At 51.4% G+C, this 17961-nt stretch overlaps 1 protein-coding gene across 1 annotated transcript in view; it reads right to left on the bottom strand.

The window, feature by feature from the left end:
- SLC7A9 (solute carrier family 7 member 9) overlaps positions 1–17155 on the bottom strand; it is a 34373-nt gene extending 17218 nt beyond the window's left edge. The window contains exons 1-9 of the mRNA XM_009194092.4: positions 15932–17155; positions 14677–14788; positions 10871–11018; positions 10338–10580; positions 8638–8763; positions 8296–8395; positions 6770–6814; positions 6001–6124; positions 4595–4698 (exon numbers count right to left, since the gene is read on the bottom strand). Of these exons, the coding sequence (XP_009192356.1) occupies positions 4595–4698; positions 6001–6124; positions 6770–6814; positions 8296–8395; positions 8638–8763; positions 10338–10580; positions 10871–11018; positions 14677–14763 (977 nt within the window). The 5' untranslated portion in view covers positions 14764–14788; positions 15932–17155. The remainder of the gene's footprint in view (positions 1–4594; positions 4699–6000; positions 6125–6769; positions 6815–8295; positions 8396–8637; positions 8764–10337; positions 10581–10870; positions 11019–14676; positions 14789–15931) is intronic.
- Positions 17156–17961: the final 806 nt, after the last annotated feature.

The following is a 17961-nucleotide window of genomic DNA, read 5'->3' as shown; positions in this document are numbered from 1 at the left end:
CTGCCAGATTTTACATGACCAAAGCTATAAACTCTTTTTTTTTTTTTTTTTTTTTTTTTTTTTTTTTTTTTTTGAGAGACGGGGTGTCACTCTGTTGCCCAGGCTGGAGTGTAATGGTACAATCTTGGCTCACTGCAACCTCTGCCCCACCGGGTTCAAGTGATTCTCCTGCCTCAGTCTCCCAAGTAGCTGGGATTATAGGCGCCCCCCACCACATCTGGCTAATTTTTGCACTTTATGAGACAGGGTTTCACCATGTTGGCCAGGCTGGTCTTGAATTCCTGACTTCAAGTGATCCACCCACTTTGGCCATCCAAAGTGCTGGGATTACAGGTGTGAGCCACCACGCCTGACCCGTGTCATTCTATTTAGATGAAACATCAAGAAAAAGCAAAAGTATAGAGACAGAAGCAGCTTAGTGGTTGCCTGGGGCTGTGGGTGAAAGCAGGGATTAATTAGGCAATGAGCAACCTTTTTGGGGTGATGGAAATGATCTAGAATCGGATTGTGATGTTTTGCACGGCCTTATAAATTTATGAAAATAATTGAGTTGTACAATTACAAAGGGTGAGTTTTATGATATTTGTACCTTAATTAGAACTGTTAAAATTGTGTTTGTGTATACTAGCAATAAGCTATCAGAAACTGAAAATTAAGCAACTTTTTTCTTTAACAATACCATTTAGAATAGCATGAAAAATGAAATTCTTTGGAATAAATTTGACAAAAGATGTGCAAGAACTATATACCAAAAACTACTCAAAAAACACTTTTTTACAAAAAATTAAGCCAGGCACAGTGGCTCACACCTGTAATCCCAACACTGGGAGGTCGAGGCAGGTGGATCACTTGAGGCCAGGAGTTTGAGTTCGAGACCAGCCTGGGCAACATGGTGAAACCCCATCTCTACCAAAAATACAAAAATTAGCCAGGTGTGATGGTGTATGCCTGTAATCCCAGCTACTTGGAAGGCTGAGGCATGAGGATCGCTTGAACCTGGGAGGCAGAAGTTGCAGTGAGCGATTGTGTCACTTGCACTCCAGCCTGGGTGACAAAGCAAGATCCTGTCTCAGAAAAAAAAAAAAGGCCGGGCGCGGTAGCTCATGCCTGTAATCCCAGCACTTTGGGAGGCTGAGGCGGGCAGATCACGAGGTCAGGAGATCGAGACCATCCTGGCTAACGCAGTGAAACCCCATCTCTACTAAAAATACAAAAAATTAGCCTGCTTGGTGGCAGGCGCCTGTAGTCCCAGCTACTCGGGAGGCTGAGGCAGGAGAATGGCGTGAACCCGGGGGATGGAGCTTGCAGTGAGCTGAGATTGTGCCACTGTGTTCCACCCTGGATGACAGAGCAAAGAGCGAGACTCCGTCTCAAAAAACAAAAACACAAAAAAAAGTTGTTTAAAAAAACATTAAAGACCTAAATAAACAGTCCTCCCATAGATTGGAAGACTCAGCAATTTTTTTTTTTTTTTTTTTTTTTTTTTTTTTTTTTTTGTAGACAAGGTCTCACTCTGTCTCCTAGGCTGGAGTGCAGTGGTGCAATCTCAGCTCACTGCAGCCTCGCCCTCCTGGGCTCACGTGATCCTCCCACCTCAGTCTCCTGAGTAGCTGGGACCACAGGCATGTGCCACCATGCCTGGCAAAGTTTATTGTATTTTTTGTAGACATGGGGTCTCACTATGTTGCCTAGGCTGGTCTCTTAACTCTTGGGCTCAAGCAGTACTCCCCCTCGGCCTCCCAAAGTGCTTTGATTTCAGGTTGAGCCACTGTACCCATGCTGGAAGACTCAGTACTTTTAAGACAGCAGAATCTTCCCCCGGTTGATCTATAGATTCAACACAGTCCTGATCAAAATCCCAACAGCTTTACTGTAGAAACTGGCAAGCTGATTGTAATATTCATATGCAAGTGGGAAAGCTGGCGGAATGAAATTGGACTCTTATCTCACCCCTTAGACAAGAAATCTACTCAAAATGGATGTAAGACTTGAAACTGTAAAATTCCTAGGAGAAAACAGGGGGCAGCTCTGTGACATTGGTCTGAACAATGAGGTTTTTTTTTTTTTTTTTTTTTCTTTTGAGATGGAGTCTCACTCTGTTGCCCAGGCTGGAGTGCACTGGTACAATCTCAGCTCACTGCACCTTCTGCCTGCCGAGTTCAAGCGATTCTCCTACCTCAGCCTCCTGAATAGCTGGGATTGCAGGCATCTGCCACCATGCCCTGCTAATTTTTGTATTTTTAGTAGAGATGGGGTTTCACCATATTGGCCAGATTGGTCTCGAACTCCTGACCTCAAGTGATCCACCCACCTCGGCCTCCCAAAGTGCTGGGATTACAGGCGTGAGCCACTGCACCTGGCCTTGGGTATATATTTGAATGAATTGAAATCGTATGTCAGATACCTGCACTCCCATGTACCTCTGGGTATATACTTGAATGAATTGAAATCCACATGTCAGGTGTCTGCACTCCCATGTCCATTACAACGTTATTCACCACAGCCAAGACACGGACACAGCAGATCAAGCCAAGTGTCCATCAACAGATCAATGAATAAAAATAATGTTATAGATACACAATGGAATACTATTCAGACTCTAAAGAGAATGGAATTCTGCCAGTTTTTGACAACAAAGATGACTCTAGAGAACATTATGCTAAGTGAAATAAGCCTGACACAAAAAGACAAATATCCCATGACCTCCCTTATATATTATGGAGTCCTAATTAGGGAAAATGAGTCAGGCTGGTGGGACCAAGGGAAAGCCAAAAGAGATAAAGCAGGTAAGCTACAAGCCTGCCTTTCTTCATGGCCCAGGACACATAGCCCCCTGCACAAATAACACAATCTTCCTGTGCCCAGTGATCGCCAGACCCTCAGCTAATAGAAAAATGCAAGTTAGCTCACTGCAACCTTGGCATTATCGGTACTGCACATACCCCTGTCCAGCACACAGCACAAGCACCATCCTATAAAATCCTCAGCAAGCCTTTGTCTCTTTGCAGTCAGCTCCTCTCTCGCTGACCTGCCCATTGCACCCTTACAATGTATTTTCCTGCTTACTCTAATAAATTGGCCTTTCCTGACCTACAGCTGTCTTGGTAAATTCTTATCCCTGTGCCACCAGCCCAGATAGTTGTAATGACCGGCGACATACGTGAAATCTAAAAATTGAAACATAGCAATAGAGAGTAGAATGCTGGTTACCAGAGGCTGAAGGAAGAGGGGCCTGGGATGGCAAATGCAGCAATGTTGGTCAAAGGCTACAGAGTTTCAGTATGATGGGAGGAATAAGCTCTGGTGATTTAATGCACAGCAAGGTGACTGTTGTTAATAACAGTGTATATTTCAAAATGGCTAGTGGATTTTAAATGTTCTCATTGCAAAGAAATAAGTATGTGAGGTGATACATGTTAATCAGCCTGATTTGCTCATTCCACAATGTTTACATGTATTGAAACATCACACTCTACCACATACATATACGCAATTATTGTTATTATTTTTTAGAGACAGGGTCTTGTTCTGTTACTCGGGCTAGAGTGCAGTGGTGTGATCATGGCTCACTGCAGCCTGGAACTCCTGGGCTTACACAATCCTCCCACCTCAGCCTCCCAAGTAGCTGGGACTACAAGCATGGGCCGCCACACCCAGCTAATTTTTAAATTTCTTTTTGTAGAGACGGAGTCTCACCATGTGGCCCAGACTAGTCTCGAACTCCTGGCCTCAAGGGATCCTCCTGCCTCAGCCCATATAAACAATTATTATTTGTCAATTTAAAAATAAAATAAGGCTGGGCACGATAGTTCGTGCCTGTCATTCCAGGACTTTGGGAGGCTGAGGCAGGAGGATCACTTGAGCCAGGAGTTCGAAACCAGCCTGGGCAACATGGTGAAACCTCGTCTCAACTAAAAATACAAAAGTTAGCTAGGTGTGGTGGCGCGTGCCGGTGGTCCCAGCTACTCCAGAGGCTGAGGAGGGAGGATTGCTTGAGCCCAGGAGGTGGCGGCTACAGTGAGCCAAGATCGTGCCACTGTGCTCCAGTCTGGACAACAGAGCGAGAGTCTGCCTCAAAATTAATTAGTTAATTAAAATTAAAATTTAAACATTTATAAAGAAATACAAAGGATGTAGCCAAAATGCTTTTGACAAAGAATGAAGTTGGAGGCGTGTATTTTGGTTTGGCTTTAGAAGAATGATTTTATGGTATTTCATTTTTTAACATATGTAGACTTTGTCAATTTCACTTGGAAATATATCCATGGGAAACACTGGACAACTGTGTTACTTCCCTTCACCTCAGCATGGGCAGCTTCCCCCCCATGTTTGGAACTAGGGCCCTGGAGTGGAAAGGCTGAGATTCCAGGCAGCCTTGATCAATTCCTGTGTGCAGGCCCATGCACGCCTTCCTGGCCAGTTTGCGGCGTGGGTTCAAGCCACATCCCTCCCCCTGGATTTGGGTCTCCTACTTGTGCTGCCATGGGTTTCGCCTGGCAGAGCCCTGAGGATTTGAGCTGTGTGTCTTCCTCAGGGGTGACATTGATTTCGCCGCCCCTGCCCAAATTGGGAGTGACCGCCGGGGGTCCCCTACCTGCCCGCTGTGAAGCAGCTCCCGTTAGCAGCACCGATGGTTGAAAATGCCACAAAAAGTGGAACGACCCAAGACGCTGGATAGAGAACACGGTCACCAAACGTCTGTGAGAGAAGCGAGATGAGTCCTGAGGGTCTTCTCGGCCTCCAAGAGCCGCCGGCCCCCAAAAGCTATTCTGGCCTCCCAGGGGACCCAGGGACCCACCTCACCTCGGGGCACAGCCTCTGACTTCTCCACTGCAGAGGAGAGAGGAGAACGCCACTCACCTACCTCCAGATGTTGTGATGGCAAGAGAAATCTCTTATCCACTACTCCCTGGCATAAAATCTATCTATCTGTCTGTCTATCTATCTATCTATCTGTCAATTAATCAGACGGAGTTTCGCTCTTGTTGCTCAGGCTGGAGTGCAATGGTGCGGTCTCAGCTCACTGCAACCTCTGCCTCCTGGGGTCAAGCGATTCTCATGCCTCAGCCTCCCAAGTAGCTGGGATTATAGGCACATGCCACCACACTGACCTAATTTTTTTATTTTTAGTAGAGATGGGATTTCACCATGTTGGCCAGGCTGGTCTTGAACTCCTGACCTTGAGATCCACCCACCTCGGCCTTCCAAAGTGCTGGGATTACAGGCATGAGCCAACATGCCCGGCCAAATCTTTATTTTTTAATTTGATTTTTTTGGAGACAGGATCTTGCTCTCTTGCCCAGGCTGGAGTGCAGTGGCGTGATCATGTCTCACTGTAGCCTCAGCCTCCTGGGTTCACGCGATCCTTGGCCTCAGTTGTCCAAGTAGCTGAGACCACAGGCACTCGCCACCACACCCAGCTGCATAATTCTTGGTCATTTCAATATCCTGACACCTTCACCCCTCACTTCCCCGAACCCCCACTCCAACTAGAATGGCTGAATTCTCCCTCCCACCTTAGCAGCCCCCAGTCTCGTGGTCAGTGACCTCAATGCTTATCCAAACTGTGTCTCCTCCACCTTCTGAATCCCCAACACCTGGTTGTCTGTTTGCAACCGCAGGAGGCCCCCAGCCACCTCTTCACTGGCCCCAATGCCTCTCACCTCTCAGCTTCTATGATTCATTATTCTCTAGGGTGGTGCAAAAGTAATTGCCAATTTTGCCATTGAAAGGAATGGCAATGACTTTTGCACCAGCCTAATATAATGGCCTCCCCCGACTCCCTGGCACTTTCTGCCTCTGCTTCATGCTTGCCTGTCAAACCCTCACCCTGGCTAGCCCAGCCCTGCCTCCGACTCCATGCCGTGCATGCCCAGTCCGTGCCCCCGTCCGTGAATACCGCCCTCCTTCCCTGGGAGGGAGCTCACCTTCAGTGCTGACACCTGCCTTACCCCCTTCCCACAAGCCACAGCCCGCCAGCAGCGATGCCCAAGCACTCACCACGGCCACGGCCTGGGACTGCAGGAGTTCAGTGGCAGTCATCACGGTGAAGTAGGACACATTTATGAGGATGTAGCACACCGTCACCAGGGGGATCCCGATGATAATGGCCAAAGGCAGGTTTCTGGGAGGGGCAATGACACGGAGAGCCACGTTCAGACCGCAGCCTCCTGTGGGAGATGGACGCCCTCCCTGAGGCCCTTCCAGGGCGAAGATTCACAGGTAGCAGAGCCCCAGCAGGAACATGAGACATTTTCAAATGGGAATGCCGCCTCTCGGACTCCAGAGCAGTTCACATGGAACTGTTTATAAAGCAGAATAAGCCAGAGGTAAAGGAAGACCAAGCTCCTCCCTCCCTTAGTAGCCACTGCTCTGCCCCAAACCAAACCAAGCTCTAAACGTGCATAGTGAGCTCATAAGAAACCATTCGCTGGCCGGGCGGGGTGGCTCACACCTGTAATCCCAGCACTTTGGGAGGCCGAGGTGGGCGAATCTCTTGAGGTCAGGAGTCTAAGACCAGCCTGGCCAATATGGCAAAATCCCATCTCTACTAAAAAAATCCCATCTCTACTAAAAAAATACAAAATTTAGTGAGCTGAGATTGCACCACTGCACTCCAGTCTAGGCGACAGAGCAAGACTCCGTCTCAAAAAAAATTCACTGTTGGGAAGGACATCATGGAATAACCAGGGAAACAGCTCCAGTCTTCACCAGGAGAAGAGAAATCAGCCTGCCCGGCTACTGTCCCCTGCACTGATTCAGCTGTTACCTGTAAGGGTTTCTAAGTTCTTCTGTGATATAATTGAGTTGATTCCTGGAAAAAGGAAAGTAACAAGCATCACACACCTTGACTTTCTTTTTCCAATATGAAACCCACAATAATAAATTTTGGCTTCATTTAAGATTCTCTACCAGAGAAAAAAATTCTCCTGCAGAAATTCCAGGTGAATTTCTTTCCAGGTTAATGGCCCTGCTAGTGGTGGGGCCTGGGGTCCTACCCAGACCTACACATCTGTCAGCTGGTTGAGTCTTTGCCCTCCTTGGGAATCACATGGATTTTCAAGAATAATCAGGAGTAGTGAGTCCCCAGGGGGCTTTGAAAAAATGGAATATTCCTTTGTCTGAAAAGGGAATGAAATCTATAAATGCTTTGCAGGAGAGAAGGACCAGTGTTATAGATGGTCACGCTTCTTCCTTAAAGGACAAAAACGGGCCAGGCATAGTGGCTCACGTCTGTAATCCCAGCAGTTTGGGAGGCTGAGGTGGGCGGATCACTTGAAGTCAGAAGTCCAAGACCAGCCTGGTCAACATGGTAAAACCTCATCTCTACTAAAAATACAAAAATTAGGCGTACGTGGTGGCAGGTGCCTGTAATCCCAGCTAGTCAGAAGGCTGAGGCAGGAGAATTGCTTGAACCTGAGGGGTTCAAAGCAATTGCAGTGAGCCGAGATCACGCCACTGCACTCCAGCCTGGGTGATAGAGTGAGACTCCGTCTCAAAAAAAAAAAAAAAAAAAAAAAAATGACAACAAAGTCTTATCCACTAAACCCGATAAATACATAAAATGTATATGATATTATTTATTTTTGTAGGGCAGCCTCCAAACCATAATAGGTTCAAAGAGGCTCCCAATCCTAATGATTTTCAAGGTTAAATAGAAGAGCTATTGAGTATTCTTTGTTTAATCAAGAGCTTGAGGCGGGACATGGTGGCTCACGCCTGTCATCCCAGCACTTTGGGAGGCCGAGGAGAGAGAACTGCCTGAGTGCAGGAGTTTGAGACCAGCTTGGGCAACATAGAGAGACTCTGTCTCTACAAAGGATAAAAATAAAAAATTACCCGGGCATGGGAGCTCCTATCTGTAGTCCCAGCTGCTCAGGAGGCTGAGGCGGGAAGCTGGCTTGAGCCCAGGAGTTTGAGGCTACAGTGAGCTATGATTATGCCATTGCACTCCAGCCTGGGTGACCAAGTGAGATCCTGTCTCTAAAAAAACAGAAAAAAGAAACTGAAACAAAACAAAAAAGCCGAGCTTGGGCCCTGGTTGCGTCTAATTGGCCTGAGCCTCTGTTGGCCCGGTGGGTTCCGCACAGAGCGCTCTGGCTGGCTGAGCCGGAGTCTCCGGGAATAAAGGGTAGAGGTTGTCGCATGCTTCACAAAAAGGAAATGGGAGGGTGAATGTCAAGGTCACACCAAACCCCAGAGAGGGGAACTCATTGCTTTCCATGACAGGTGGAGTTAAAGTCGCCTGGAGAACCCCACCCACCCCCAGGCTCGGGACATCTCAGGACGCCTCACCATCCATCGTAGGCCCAGAGTCCATTGTAAAACGCCAGGCTGATGGCTCCCACAGACAGCTGGGCGCCCTCGAAAGAATTATCAAAATTCTTTGTGTTTCCTGTAATGAAGCCAGACAGTGAACGGCGGGTGTCAGCCGGCCAGATCTTGAGTGCATCTCCACGGGAAAGACGGGCATGATTGTGAACCCAGCTTATTAAACACGCCCTGCAACTAAGGATCCCTCCCACTGAGTTCCTGCCACGCTTCCTTGGCGATGGGCTTGTGGGGCAAGGCTGCTCCGCTCCCAGTGGAAGGGGGTTTGGTGTGTGCCCGTGCAGGGCCCGCCCTCCCGTGGGTCACCTTGGGCCAGGAGCACGAGCCCGCTGATGATGATGATGGCTACGATCACCAGCTTGGCCGCGGTGAAGATGTTCTGGACGTAGCTTCCCAGCCGCACGCTCAGTGAGTTCACCGTCGTGATGAACACTGGAAGGGTGGGGGCAGTTTCTGCATTTATGGTTTTCAACAAAGCCGTGGAGAGAGTCTCCTTTCGTTTATATATTTTTTAACTTTTTATTTTTAATTTTCTTTTTTTGAGATGGAGTCTCACTGTGTCACCCAGGCTGGAGAGCAGTGGCATGATCTCAGCTCATGATCTCAGCAATCTCTGCCTCCCCGGTTCAAGCAATTCTCCTGCCTCAGACGCTTGAGTAGCTAGGACGACAGGTGCATACCATGACTGGCTAATTTTTGTATTTTTAGTAGAGAGCTTGTCTGGAGGTTCTAGAGGGGGAGCGCAGCTACTCATATACCCTTGACCGAAGACCAGTCCTCCTCTATCGGGGATGGTCATCCTCTTCGACCAAGCACACAGCTTCAGGAGGGATGTACGTGGAGCAGTGAGGGAGGAAGGGGACAGCAGCCTAGCCAGCCAGATCACCTGAATCAACCCTGGCGATCAGAGGGGCGACACATGTCCCTGCCAGATTGCCCTCACATCCAGTTTTTCTAATTTTATTTTTATTTATTTATTTATTTGAGGTGGAGTCTCACTCTGTCATCTAGGCTGGAGTGCAAAGGCACAGTCTCGGCTCACTGCAACCTCCACCTCCCGGGTTCAAGCAATTCTCCTGCCTCAATCTCCCCAGTAGCTGGGATTATAGGCACATGCTACCCCACCAGCCCCCCAGCCCCCCCACCCCACCCTGCTAATTTTTGTATTTTAGTAGAAATGGGATTTTGCCACGTTGGCCAGGCTGGTCTCAAACTCGTGACCTCAAGTAATGCACCCGCCTTGGCCTCCCAAAGTGCTAGGATTACAGGCATGGGCCACCACACCCAGCCTCTTTTATTTTATTTTTTGAGACAGGGCCAAGGCTCAAGTGATCCCCCCTCCTCAGCCTCCCAAGTAGCTGGGACTCCAGGTGCATGCCACCACACGCAGCTAATGTTTTTATTTTTTGTAGAGGCAAGGGTCTCACTGTGTTGACAGGGCTAATCTCAAACTCTTGGCCTCAAGCGATCCTCCCACCTCAGCCTCCCAAAGTGGTGAGATTCCAAGCATGCTAATTTTTGTATTTTAGTAGAAACGGGCAGAATGCCTGCTGCCCACCCCAGCTCCCCCATCAGCCACCACATTATCTCCCAAATTCCAAGAGGGCAGATCCCAACCTGGGAGTTTAAGGACCTTTTAAATGAACCTGGAGATGACCTTTGAAATTTAGCCGGGCTGCCTCAGATGGCGAAAAATTATCAGGGCATGGTAAGCAGCGTCCGGAGTAGCTGGGATTACAGGTACGTGCCACCATGCTGGGAGAAGAAGCTGGGCCCTGAGCCACGGCTCTGCCCTGCAGGACAGCCAGCGGTACCCCTCCCTGCAGCCCCCATGGGCCTGGGGGTCCCCAGCGTGCGGCACCCACAGGTACCGCAAAGGCTGACACCAGGCCCTGCCTGGCCCCTCGCCAGAGACTCTAGCTCACTGGGAAGGAGCGGAGGGCGGGGTCCCCGGACACCCTCTGTGCCAGGTCTTTTCTGACCCCGCCCTGGGCTCGGGTACTCACAGATGGCGGCAGCGGCCAGGCATTTCACAACAATTACAGGAGGTTTGCAGCCCACGTAGAAGGGCGTGCACACATACTCGGAGAAGCTGAGGCAGATGATGGCAAAGGACGAGGGCTTCATGACCACCAGGCTGACCCAGGAGAAGAGGTAGGCGGGGATGGGCCCGTAGGCCTCCATCAGGTAGGGATACTCGCCCCCTGACTTGGTGATCATCGTGCCAAGTTCCGCAAAGCACAGGGCGCCTGGAATGCAGAGAGGAAGGGCCCATAGGCCCCTTGTGAGGCACTGCTCTGGCCCCAGGGAGCTTTCCTCCCGCGGGGGGCTGCCCGCGTATGGAGGGGCCCACCGTGGTCCGCCCTCACTGGACGGCCCTGAGCTCCAACTGTTGGACATTCAGTCCAGCCTGATTTACACCTGTTTGCCACACATGTGCCAAGAGGGACACTGGCAGGGTGAGGGCTGAACAGGTAGCGCCTGCCTAGCGTGCCCCTGCATGCTTCGGGGGCTGCATCAGGGAGCCAAGTCTCTTTACCCAGCATCGCGAGGACCCCGCAAACCGCCCATATGATGAGGCAGGGCCCCACAGCTTCCGTGTTGCTGAGCACAGACTTGGGGGAAATGAAGATCCCAGAGCCGATGATGGTGCCCACGATGATGCAGATGCCACTGATGAGGCCCAGCTAGGTGTGGAGGAAGGAAGAGCGTGTTAGTGCCACGCCTGAACCCAGCCCAGAAGACCAGGTACCACCCTGCCTTGGTACGGCCAGGGCAGCCCCAGCTAAAGCCCATGCTCCAAGCGCTTCCACCCCGAGCGGCTGCCCTGGCAACACCGGGGCACGGCTCCCGGAGCTTCGCTTATGTTAACGTGATTAATTCTCGTGACAGCCCCATGAGCTGGCCACACGGTACCACCCCTAAGGTACAGAGGAGGACACTGGCCCAGGTTCCGTGCGCCTAACCATGATCCTGTGCCCTCAATGAAAAGACTGACTTGGCGACAGCTTGCCAATGAGAAGGGCCCTCGGGATACGCCTCTAAGCTGGGCAGAGGAGAAAGGAGTGCACCACCAAAGCAGAGGGAAGTCAGGGCCTAGAGTCCTGGCCAGAGGCTCCATGCAGGGTGAGCAACGGAGGCCTCCCAGAAACCGAAACATTCGGGGACTGTTAACTTTCTGGGTGCCATTTTCTTTTATCTTATTTTTATTTACTTATTTATTTAGAGTCAGATCTGTCACCCAGGCTGGAGCACAGCGGTGAGATAATAGCTCACTGCAGCCTCAAACTGCTGGCCTCAAACGATCCTCCCAACTCAACCTCCCAAAGTGCTGGGATTGCAGGCGTAAGCCACCATGCCTGGCCCAGTGCCATTTGCTAGGATGTGAGCTTTCTCAGAACAGAACCCAGCTCAAAGAGACCCCGGATGGTTCCATGCCTGTGAAGTTCAAGAACAAGTGAAACGAATCCACGGCGACAGGAATGCAGGGCTGGGGCCCTGCCCAGAAAGGGGCAGGAGGGAGCTTTCTGGGGTGGTACATCTGTCAAAACTCACCAAACTCAGCACTAAAGATCTGTACATTTCGGCAGGTGCGGTGGTTCATGCCTGTAATACCAGCACTTTGGGAGGCCAAGGCAGGCGGATCACCTGAGGTCGCAAGTTCGAGACCAGCCTGGCCAACACGGAGAAACCCTGTCTCTACTAAAAAATACAAAAATCAGCCAGGCATTCTGGTGCACGCCTGTTCCTAGCTACTCAGGAGGCTGAGGCAGGAGAATCTCTTGAACCCCGCGAGGCAGAGGTTGCAGTGAGCCACTGCACTCCAGCCTGGGTGACAGTGAGACTCTGTCTCCAAAAAAAAAAACCCTGCACATTTCACTGTATGTAAATTACACACCAATCAAGGAGGGAAAAAAAAGTCCAACTCAAGCCCTACTCATAACACCTGTCCTCAGAAGCAGCCCCCAGCCAGATCTCCAGAGCCTGAAGTTTCCAGCGCCCGTGTTCACCTGTCTGGGAAGAGGCTGGGCTTGGAGTCAGATCGCAGGGGATGAAGGGCTCCCAGCTGCAGGCTGCCACCCTGGGGACTCGGCGCACACCAGCGGGATCCCTGGGGAGCAGCGTCAGCTTTCAGGGCCAGGACGCACTTCCAGGACAGGGCTCAGCTCTCCTCCTCATCTCAGCCCTGTTTGGCTCCAGAATCCTCCCTCCTGCTGAGGGACTGCCTGGGTTCTGATGTGGGTGAGGCGTGCATTCACCCTGAAGCTGCCTGACTGAGGGGTAGACCCAGCTCAGATTTTCAGTTTTTAGAGTCAGGGTCTTGCTCTGTCACCCAGGCTTGGAGTGCAATGGTACGATCATGACTCACTGCAGCCTCGATTTCCTGGGCTCAAGCGATCGTCCCTCTTCAGCCTCGCAAAGTGCTAAGGTTACAGGCGTGTGCCGCCACACCTGTCCCCAGCTCAGAAGACACATCTGGGGATTTCTCAGCTGTGCTCTGTGGCCACTGGGCCCAACAGGGTTCCAAGAGGCCCTTGCTGAGATCAGGCCTGAGACTGGCCGAGAGGGAGAGGGCTGCAGCCCATCGTCTACCTCCTGGGGACCCCAGTCCCAGGCCAAGCCATTCAGGCCATTGCCAGCCCCCTGGTCAAGTCCTAAAGCCTTGGTGCGGTCCCTCCTCCATCCCCTCTGCTGCCAGGCATGGGAGCTCTCGGAGGCCCCACCCACACCTCTGCCCCGGAAGCGGAAACCATCCTGAGCTTGCCTGGGACTGCCTTTCCTCCTCCTAGGAGCCTGAAGCCCTCCCCGCCCCTCCATGCTCAGCACCTGCTGCTCCCAACTGCGTGGGCCTGCCGTGGTGCCGTATGGAGCTCCTTTCTGCCTTCCCCACAGCCCCAAACTCCCTTCCCCTCCAGGCCCAGGGCCAGCCCCAGCTGCTCACTGCACCCCAACTCAGAGCGGCCGTCCCTGGTAGATGCCTCTAAGACAGAACAGGCTATGCTGGGGGCAGTACTTCCCATCACTACAGCCATTCAGACATAAGAGGGACAGGCATTTAGAGGGGACTCAACCATCAGAGCGCCCTCTCTGGCTGGGCACAGTGACTCACGCCTATAATCCCAGCACTTTGGGAGCCCGAGGTGGGAGGATGGCTTGAGCCCAGGAGTTCCAGACCAGCCTGGGCAACACAGCAAGACCCTGCCTCTACAGAAAAAAATTTTTTGAAAAGTTAAAAATTTGGCAGGGCATTGTGGTGCACCCCTGTAGTCCCAGCTACTCCGGAGGCTGAGGCAGGAGGATCACTTGAGCCCAGGAGGTCGAGGCTGCAGTGAGCCATGATTGTACCACTGCACTCCAGCCTGGGTGACAGAGCAAGACCTTGTCTCTAAATTTTTTTTTTTTTTTTAAATTTTTAAAAAGGAGGCCCTTTCTGACCATTCCTGGAAAGGTCATTAGTTTGAACAAAACTACTGGCCCCTCTAGACATTTGCCCAACACACAAAAGCACCCAGGTATGAACTTAAAATAATATGTGGGCCGGGCAAGTTGGCTCACGCCTGTAATCCCAACACTTGGGAAGCCAAGGTGGGCAGATCTCTTGAGGCCAGGAATTGGAGGCCAGCCTGGCCAACATGGTGAAACCCTGTCTCTACTAAAAATACAAAAATTAGCCAGGCATAGTGGCACATGCCTGTAGTCCCAGCTACTCAGGAGACTGAGGCAGGAGAACTGTTTGAACCCAGGAAGCAGAGGTTGCAGTGAGCTGAGATCAAGCCACTGCACTCCAGCCTGGGTGACATAGCAACACTCTGTCTCAAAAAAAAAAAAAAAAAATGCAGCCGGGTGCAGTGGCACACACCTGTAACCCCAGCACTTTGGGAGGCCGAGGTATGAGGATCACCTGAGGTCAGGAGTTCGAGACCAGCCTGGCCAACATGGCGAAACCCCATCCCTACTAAAAATACAAAAATTAGCCGGGTATGGTGGCGGGCGCCTATAATCCCCACTACTCAGGAGCCTGAGGCAGGAGAATCCCTTGAACCGGGGAGGTGGAGGTTGCAGTGAGCCGAGATGGCGTCACTGCACTCCAGCCTGGGCGACAGAGCAACACTCCATCTTAAAAAAAAAAAAAAAAAAAAAAGAATATACAGAGTTCCCTGGTGAGAGGGAAAGAGGGAAAGAAGTAGGTCCAGAGATTGTCCCTTTAAAGATGTAATTCACAAATCAAAGAGCACATCTTCTGCCGTGTCACTAGGGATGGGCCCAGATTTCACCGCCTGCACCCCTCGTTCAGACGCCCTTGCCTAACCTGCAAAGGGCCCGCCCCGCCAGAGACCGCCTTACCTCCTTTTGGAGATTGGTGGTCTTGGGCTCTTGGCTCTGGATTGACTTCTCATCCTCTCTCCGCTTTCTCAGGCCAGTATCCCCCATGTTTCCTCCTGCTGGTTCCAGGAGACTGCAAGGAAGGCGCACAGCTGAATCTTGGTTCAGCAGCAGCAAACAAGGTGCAAGTGCAAGCTCGGCCTGGACTAGGGGAGCTGGCTCCAAAAGCACAGTGTTGGTTACTGCCGCAGGCGGGGGCCGCTGCCAGTCCTGCAGGGCTCATGCGCTGGGCCCCAGAGTCAAAGTCAGTCATTAACACTGTCCAGGCAGGGGAACACAGCTCCCCGCTGTTCTCCAAAGCTCAGCTGCTTGCTTAGCTCTCTCCCAGACAGGCCCCGGGAGCCTTCTGGCCCACGTGCCTGTGCCTAGAAAGTTATTCTACCTCCGTGGTCCAACTTCATTTTTTTTTTCAAAAGTTAAAAGAAATATTTAACAACATCCTGGGCTGGGCACAATGGCTCAGGCCTGTAATCCCAGCACTTTGGGAGGCCGAGGTGGGCGGATCACTTGAGCCCAGGAGTTTGAGACCAGCCTGGCCAATATGGCGAAACCCCGTCTCCACTCAAAATGAAAAAAAAAAAAAAAAATTAGCTGGGCATGGTGGCGGGTGCCTGTAATCCCAGCTACTCAGGAGGCTGAGGCAGGAGAATCACTTGAACCTGGGAGGTGGGGGTTGCAGTGAGCTAAGATTGTGCCACTGCACTCCAGCCTGGGCCACAGAGCGAGACTCCGTTTCAAAAAAATAAAATATAAAAAATTTAAAAATGAAAATATTGTGGAATGTATTTATCAGAATCAAGTCCAGGTAAGGAGTGTGTGTCTTATAATTCCTTCCCAAGATTAAAGACACTCCCCTACATCACAGAGCCACAGTACAATACAGGTACTTTTTCTTTGTACTTTTTACATTTTTACAATATTTTTTTTGTAAAGACGTGAGTCTCGCTATTTGCCCAGGCTGGCCTCCAACTCCTGGGCTCAGGCAGTCCTTCCACCTTGGCTTCCCAAAGGGCTGGGATTTCAGGGGTGAGCCACCGCGCCTGGCCAGGTACTTTTTCATTAAGTGATGAAAGGAATGAAAACATTGCCGAGGAAACCCAGTTCCAGACTGAATTAGGAGGTAACCATGCACCACTGTACCCTCTCTCTAAATAACTTCTCTGTCCAGGCCCCGGCCAGGAGAGCCATGAGCCTTTCTATCACCCACGGACCTTACCTTCCTCCGTGACCCTGTGGAGCCGGAGAAGCTGCGGCCCAGCTGACCGCCCGTGCCTGCACGGTCCAACCCTAGGAATGGCCATGTCTTGTGCCCAGGAGTGAAGGAAGTCCAGAAGGTACAGAGGTCAATAAAGGTAATTATTAAACACCTTTTTTTGGTTTTGTTTTAGCCATGAAGCTTAGATACGCCACACAAAAAGGGGAGGGTGAGGCAGACCAATTTCTCTCCAAAACCGTTTTTGTTCATTTGTGTCTAGGTCAGATTATTTTTTTAAAACCAGATGGTCCCAAATCGTCTACACTTTTTACCTAAAGATAAAATAAATTATGCCTTCTTTTATCTTTGGGAATCAGAGGAGATAAACTTTGGAACCAATTCTCTAATTGCTTTAATAGACTATATTTAAAACCCAAGTCAGGCAGCTCAAACAGGAACTGCTGTGTGTGTGTAACTCAGCTGTTTGTCAGTTTCCTCCCCGCCCAGGAAATTCCCCCAAGCCCTGGGCCTGCCTCTGGCTGAGCAGGTGAGAGCGGTTGAGCCCGTCCCACTCCTCTTTACCAGTGATGGGGCTTCACCACTTGGAGCCACGAGCAGGCCTGAGGCAATGCAGGCCCCCACATCCTCCCTGCAGCTGTGGCCAAATGCCCATCAGGTTTGGCTGTGGTGCTGTTCACGTAGCCATGTCCTGGCTCATCAGACACAAGGGACACAAAACCTTCCCCATCGGGGAAACAGAGGCCTATGGGGGGACAGGAAACACATGGCCAGGAAGCTCCGGTCCCCATCCAGGGCTGCCAGGGTCTGGATGTCTCCGGGAGGGAGCAGAGGTTCTCCCGCGCTGCGACTGGACCTTGGTTCAGGCGGCAGCCTCAGAGGTCAGCACTAAGCCCTTTCAGATAGGGAAGGAAGCACCTTATGAGACAGGCAGGACAGCCTGGCCCAGCATAAGCACTGCGTGTGAGGCATTGTAGCTGTTATCTTCAGCCAAAACTCTGGTAGCTTTGCCTCGGGGCAAACCTAATTGCATCCCAGATATTGGATGGAAGCAAAGGTCAGGGGTGGAAGGAGCTGGGCCAGTCTCTGGGGGACAGTTTGGGGCAAGCAGACCTGAGAGAGGCACAGGTTTCTCTCAAAGCCGTCTGCAGAGCACAGGGACCTGATTTAGAAGTTCATCAGCTCCAGGCCGGGCGCGGTGGCTCACTCCTGTAATCCCAGCACTTTGGGAGGCCAAGGCGGGTGGATCACCTGAGGTCGGGAGTTCAAGACCAGCCTGACCAACATGGAGAAACCCCGTCTCTACTAAAAATACAAAAAATTAGCCAGGCATGGTAGCACATGCCTGTGATCCCAACCCTCACTCGGGAGGCTGAGGCAGGAGATGAAACCCAGACAGGAGGGAGGTTGCAGTGAGCGAGAGATGGTGCTGTGCACTTTCAGCCTGGGCAAAAGAAACTCCATCTCAAAAAAAAAAGTTCATGACCCGCCCATCTTGGGAGGAGCACAGCCTGTTACCTTACCTGCCTTTGAGCCCTGAGCAGAGAGGCTGGAGAGTAGAAGCCAGGGGCTGGCGGCAAGTCCTGCCACCCCAGACAGAACCTGCCCACAGGCTTGCTGGGGTCACTCCTCCTAATGCTGCAGCCTCATCATAGCACCTGGCACATCCATGTTTGCAAAACACCACAGAATGCTCCCTGGGGAAAAGTGCTCCTGGCGGGCTGACAGGAGACCACATGAGGAGGGCAGGGTGGGGCAGTGGTCCCCTGCTGGGGCCAGACACCAGACAGCCCTGCAACCTCACCCACTACCCACATGGGCTCAGGCCGCACTGCCAGGATCAGAGTCTGAATCTGCAAAGCGGGGCTAGCAACAGGTGCCTCCTCGTGGAACACATTGAACTTGCGTGTTCCATGAATGTCCAGGACCAGCCCACTGGTCTTCCTGGGCCTCTGCCAAGGCCGAGTTTGGAACGTCGGGGTGTGAGGGTCCTTTGTTAAGTCAGAAACCTCCACTTCAGTTCATTTTGGGTC

The sequence above is a fragment of the Papio anubis genome, chromosome 20 (assembly GCF_008728515.1).
Source record: "Papio anubis isolate 15944 chromosome 20, Panubis1.0, whole genome shotgun sequence".
Lineage (NCBI taxonomy): Eukaryota > Metazoa > Chordata > Mammalia > Primates > Cercopithecidae > Papio > Papio anubis.
The sequence above is the reverse complement of the archived record's forward strand: the minus strand, read 5'-3'. Positions and strand labels throughout refer to the sequence as shown.